The sequence below is a fragment of the Silene latifolia genome, chromosome 5, assembly GCF_048544455.1.
Source record: "Silene latifolia isolate original U9 population chromosome 5, ASM4854445v1, whole genome shotgun sequence".
NCBI lineage: Eukaryota > Viridiplantae > Streptophyta > Magnoliopsida > Caryophyllales > Caryophyllaceae > Silene > Silene latifolia.
In genome coordinates this window covers 26,865,919-26,872,320 of record NC_133530.1, presented here as the reverse complement: position 1 = coordinate 26,872,320, position 6,402 = coordinate 26,865,919, and the positions used below count along the sequence as shown (strand labels likewise).

General features: G+C 31.1%; 1 protein-coding gene across 1 annotated transcript; it reads left to right on the top strand.

Annotated features, from left to right (window-relative positions):
- Window positions 1–3,840: 3,840 nt before the first annotated feature.
- On the top strand, window positions 3,841–6,038 carry LOC141657101 (large ribosomal subunit protein uL14). Its single transcript, XM_074464233.1, has 4 exons — window positions 3,841–3,954; window positions 4,896–5,180; window positions 5,507–5,548; window positions 5,718–6,038. The coding sequence occupies exons 1-4, from the start codon at window positions 3,942–3,944 to the stop codon at window positions 5,798–5,800; spliced, it is 423 nt and encodes a 140-aa protein (XP_074320334.1). The 5' UTR covers window positions 3,841–3,941; the 3' UTR covers window positions 5,801–6,038.
- The last annotated feature ends 364 nt before the right edge of the window (window positions 6,039–6,402 follow it).

The window sequence follows — 6,402 nt, the reverse complement described above, 5'->3', positions numbered from 1 at the left end:
AATAAATATAGTATTATAACTTATTAATATAATAATATTAAATATATTATCAATAATATTAGTAATAATGAATATATTAATATAATAATAAATATAATATAATAATAATAATGATGATAATAATGATAATAATAATAATAATAAATATATTAAATATAAATATAATAATATAAACAATACGAATTAATTATTAATAAATATAATAGTAATATAATAAATATAAAAATAATATAATAACAATAATAAAAATAACAATAATAATAATAATATAATCCTACTTATTAAAAGAACAACCACAGAGCTGATGTGTCAGCCTGTGGTTGAAAGTGCATTTTTTTATTATTTAATTACAGGACACACCCACGTTTATCTTCATCATTTATTTGTGTTATTTGTGATTTGTGATATGGAAGAATCAACTTGACAATTAGCCTAATTTAAATAGCTTAATATCAACTTGATTAAAATAAAAATATAAAAAAATCAACACAGTTAATTGAAAAAATAGACTTAAACAATAAAATAAAAAAGAAAAAAAATGACATAAAAAAAAAGAACAAAAAAAAAAAGATAACAAAAATATTTACTTGAAAATATTCATGGAATACAATCTCAGTAAACCGGTAATTAGATATTTAGATCTACAAAGATCAAGAGTTTTATGAGTAAATATCACATAAATAATTTTCGAAATAAGGTTAAAAAAAAAAAATATGTTACTTCGCATGAAAAGAATAAAAACAATAGAAAAAATTATTATTGATTGAAAAAAATATTAGAATTAAAAAACAGCTAAAAAACTAATTAATTTCCTAGAAAAATAAAAAAAATTGAAGAATAAAAAAATGCATGTATAAAAATATCAAATGAATACATGTGATTATCGTCTACAATAGCCGTAAATCGTTTGCGAAATGATCCATACGTAGTTTTTTTCCTTCAAATCGTTATAATCTACTCTTTATATAAGAAGATCAAATGGGTTTTATTGAGATTTGAGAGTGATTTTGAGTAAGGGAGTAAGGGGTGTTTAGAATTTTCATATATTGGGACTTTTGAGAAGCGGCGGAAGAAGCGTAAGAAAGATGAACATTATTATTTACTTCGTTATTATACTTCGTATTAAGTACTGAGATGGTATTTACTCTTTAGAGGCTACTGCGTAATCAGCCCAAATTGGTATTATATGGGGGGAAAGTGTGAAACAAGGCATTTGTTAGAGTGAATTGGTAGATGTATTGTAAACAATAGTTTTTCTAACGCTGACATTTATATGGGGGTGAAGGTTGGGAAAGAAGATTTTTTTTTAGAGTAGATTGGTAGATTACTTATAAATTATCAGATTTTTTTTAAGATGGGTGTATCCGTTTTAACATTAAAATGGGTTAAGTATTATCTCATATGTGCATAGAAGACAAATTTGTTGTTTTTCCCTACGCATTCTGCTTTTGTTTTATTTCAACTATTTAACCTGTCTTAAATTTAAGACGGTTATAGATACATTCTCATTTAAAACGAACATCTATACCCGTCTTAAGGCTAAAATGAGTCAAATATATATATTTGAGACGGATAAGACAGAAACATAATACAATTATGATATTATCCGTCTTAAACTTAAGATGGATATCTCCGTCTTACTTAATGGACCGATATATTCGTCTTCAGTGAGAAATTGTGATTTAGGAGAATCTAGGGTTTTTAATAGTAGATATATATGTTAAATTGGCAAATCAAAATGTATGATCTATTTTAGACGATTTATTTAGTTACAGGGGTCAATTTATGTAAATAAGTTATACAAGGGATTTGATATATGGAGTACATGTCTAAACTAATTTCTAATAATAATACGAATAGTAATTATTTTTAGGTGCTAATTGTAAATTGACCCAATGTTCGGATGATTGCATATAAGACTAAAGTGTATGTCTTCATAAACTCATAGATGTATGGGACAGTAAAAATATACAATACGGTTTTGTTATTTGTATACGGTACGGTATACAATTTTAACTATATATAAGATTAGAAATGATCTATATACGACATTTGTATTTATACTTTATGAATAAGAGACGAACTTTGTATTTATAAATCTTAATAGATTTAAATGATTTATGCTTAAATAATGATAGTAGATATTAAATTTGTGTAAATAACATTGTATGGTATGGTAATACAATAATGTGTTGTATGATATAAACCTTATTAGATATGGTGTAATTTTTTTCCCCTTTATTATCCTCACAACTTCTAAAGTTCGTACGTGCAATGTGCACGGGTTGACAACACAGTTTTTAATATAAAAAGCTTACGATTTATTGGCGAGTTTTCATTTTACCCCGTCATTAAGAGACAAAAAGATTTTATAACATAAGAAAGTACCAAATTTGGGAAAGACCTTAAAGCCGGAGTCTGTTAAAGCGGGAGTCTGAAAAATAAAAAAAAGGTAATGGTACGAGTAATACAAAAGTTGAAAGAGAATCAACGGATCCCCACATATCATACCTTATAAACCTGCCAAATGGGTCAGGCATGCTGGGTGAGGTTGAAAACGAGTCATGGGTTGGGTTGGGATGAAAATTCGAGTCAAAAATATATTTTTTAAGATTAAATCAAATTAATTATTAATGTTTTAACTTATTTCATTAGTTACATTACTTATACTTATATTGAGAAATTATAAATATTTCAAATTTTGGAACTAAAATTAAAGTGCAAAAATTAATAAGATATTTATTAATATTCCAAAGATATAAAAGTTAATATTTTAATAATATATAGGTTAAAAACTTCAGTTGAAAAAGATACTGACATTAGATATTTTTAAATTTTTATGTACAGTTCTGCCTTAATTAACGGGTCATTTCGTGTTTAGGTAGTTCATGTGATGAGTTAAGATTCACAGAATTACGTGTATTGAATGTGGACAAAACAACTCAGGTTGCGTCTAATTTCGAAATGTTTATCTATACGACATTGAGTACCTTGCTTAATAATGAGGTAAAGATATATACATTCTGTTATTAAATGTAATTTGTAATCCATATATAAAATATCAAATATTAAATACTCCCTCCCATCCATCCTTTTTTTTCCCCTTTGAAGTGGGCACGGAGATTAAGGGTGCGGAGTATAATATTGATAAATATATGAGTGAGGTTTGGTAATTGGAGAGAGGTATGAATAATTATGATTAAATATTAATAAAGGAGATGGGTGGGGTTTGGTTATTGGTGAGAGGTAGGAATAATTAGAATTAAATATTAATAAAGTATATAGTGGGGTTTGATGAGTGGAAAGAGGTAAGAGTATAATATTAATAAAAACTTTCTCAAAAAGGAAAGGGGAAGAAAACCTGAATAATCCGTTTTAGGAAATAGGGAAGAAAAGAGTTGATAGGAGGGAGTATATATACATGAGACAAGACCGTTTTACTATTTTTATTAATAACAATTTTTAAAATAGCATCCCGTGCAATTTGCACGGGTTTAAGACTAGTAATAACAACAATAATAATAACAACAGTAAATACACTATAAAAAATAATAATGATATCAATAAGAATAATAATAATAATGTTGAAATAAACTAATATGAACTGAACTGAACTGAACTGAACTGAATGGAGCTGAACTGAACTGAACTGAACTGAATTGAGCTGAACTGAACTGAACTTATTAGAACTGAAATTAAGTCCAAAAGAACAGGACCTAACTGCTACAAAATATCCACTCAAAAACCCAAAGACGGCTTCATAAGAGAGTTGCGGTTTCAATATCAGGGCTATAAAACCGTCATTTGGAGACTTGAGTGTGGTATCCAAAAAGCCCAAAACCCTAATGGGCTAAGTACTCGTATATCCGTCATCCGAATGCGTATAAATCCACCTCAAAACCCTAACCTTCTCATTTCTCTTTCATTTCTGGCCGTCGAAGATGTCGAAGCGAGGTAACATTTTCACTCTTTATCTTCCGATTTCTATAATTCTATTGATCTTGTTTATTTGATCTTATGTTAACCTAGTTTCATATCATAGCTTAGATTATTTCATTTTAATGAGTGCAAATTGTTCTATTTAATCGCTCTTATGAGCTCGCGTACGCGTATCCGATGCTTGACACTTACTTAGACATTGGTATCACTTCCCGATAGTTAAGTTCAGACCAAAAACTTTAAAAGTAGCCGAATCCGACACTTGGGTATGACGGTATGTACCCGTGTTAAAGAGCATGGGTTCTGTTAGATATACAGTTCTAATGTTCACATTTCAAAGTGTGTAGAGATTTTATATTGTGGTTTTATTAGAGGGATTTAGTTTGTGTTTATATGATTGGATACCTTGATTGTAATGATTGATATAAGATTGTTGCAAGATCTGCAACTCATGATTGTTGTCTAATCGGTACAAATTGAAAAAAAATTGATGGATTCATGATTTGTTGTCGTAATCGTGTTGTTACTTGTTATTGAGTAGGATTAGTAGAAATTAATGGAGTGATGAAAATTTACGGGTAGGGTTTATGAAAATTAATGGTTCGAAAAACTAGTTGTTATAGTTGGTTACGGGTTTCTCTTTCTGTGATTGCCAAATTCATATAAACGTTTCAAAATGCGCCACATTGATTTGAGAGGAGAGTTTGTATCACTATACAAACCTATGAGCTTCTCCTGTCATTGTAGTTTTGTTTTTTGAATGAAACCATTAGCGGGTTTATGACATGTGCTCTCTATCCTTGCTGCAGTGTGGCTCAGACTCATTTCATGTAATTACTACGCGTATTTGTAGTAGCACGCTGCATGTGAACTGAAATGACTTAGCAATGAATGATCTTGTTTTATCTGTGTGATGTGTTTTTTAATCATGTGGTTGTTTTGCTGGATTTTGTCAGGACGTGGAGGTAGTGCGGGAAACAAGTTCAGGATGTCACTGGGTTTGCCAGTGGCAGCCACTGTAAATTGTGCTGATAACACAGGGGCCAAGAATTTGTACATCATTTCCGTCAAGGGAATCAAGGGTAGGCTTAACAGGTTGCCCTCTGCTTGTGTTGGTGACATGGTCATGGCTACTGTCAAGAAGGGTAAGCCTGATCTGCGTAAGAAGGTTATGCCAGCTGTTATTGTCAGGCAGCGCAAGCCATGGCGCCGAAAGGACGGTGTCTTCATGTACTTTGAAGGTTCGTACTTGCAATTATCACCTCTTTTTATAGTTTCTATAGTAGTGAGGCTCTTACATTTCCTCTCTTTGTTGTCTGTTTTTGAAGTACTTTGTTTTATTACAATTCCTTTCCTTTTGGTGATTACACATTTCCTCGTCTATTTATGTTACATTAGGGGTTTTGGTGCTAGGTTTATTGCACACGATTCTTGGAATCAGATCCAAGATCTCTTGCATTTTCAGATATCATGTCAATGTTGATTAGCCATGATATTTTTCTTTTGGTAATAAACTCTTGTAAGTTTCTAGTTTTTCTCATAATCTTGCTGTTGGTCACGTCTGCAGATAATGCTGGAGTAATTGTCAATCCCAAGGGTGAAATGAAAGGTATAATGATTGTTTCTTGATTTACCATTGGATTAATCTCGATAATTTTTTTTTACAGATTTTTGCTATTAGCTTATTTTCATTGTATAATGGCTTCTTGTCCTGCATTCATTGTTAAATATTCAAGCATAAGATAGAATTTTCGACTGATGTAGTTTATTTGTTTCAGGATCTGCAATCACTGGTCCCATCGGAAAGGAGTGTGCTGATCTGTGGCCTAGAATCGCAAGTGCAGCTAATGCTATTGTCTGAGACAAGTTTTTCCTAATAGATTATCATTTTGTTTTTGTTTTGAACACTCGATGAATGCTTGTAGTTTCTTAATGAATTGGCTATATTGTCCGAGACATGCGACAACAGTTTGTGTTTTCAGATTTTCTATTCTAGACTAGAATTTAGTGGATTTATGCCATCCATTGTCTGTGAGCCTGACCTTATTTGCTACTCTTATGTGCTTTATCTATGTTATTTATCCGACACAGGCTGCTCAGTTAGGTTGTGTTCAACTGTTCAATTATCTCCAAACTAGACTTGGGTAAAATTAACCCAACCTTACTCTGGCAGACCCATGTCGGAGTAGAATTAATTGATTGATAACTAACCTTGCCCGTTCTGATTACACGTTCTCACTGTCACCGGTTTATCCCGGGAATGCATATCTTAGGCAGGCATTGCCATTTCTTTTTTGGTTTCAAACAAGTACGTACTGTACGAGGGGGGAGAGTTTCAAAACGAATCTGTAGCCTAATGTTGCTTGAGTTATAAATTGATTCAATTGTGACAGATGAGAAAGTGCTCAAACTGGCTTGCGTGGTGGGAAAAAAAAAGGGTGGCAACGGGAAACGAATGGATGA

What these genes read in the sequence shown, in the direction of transcription:
- LOC141657101 (XM_074464233.1), top strand. An exon ending in TGTCTTCATGTACTTTGAAG is followed by an intron (nt 5,181 to 5,506) that starts GTTCGTACTTGC and finishes TCACGTCTGCAG; the next exon opens with ATAATGCTGGAGTAATTGTC. An exon ending in TCCCAAGGGTGAAATGAAAG is followed by an intron (nt 5,549 to 5,717) that starts GTATAATGATTG and finishes TATTTGTTTCAG; the next exon opens with GATCTGCAATCACTGGTCCC.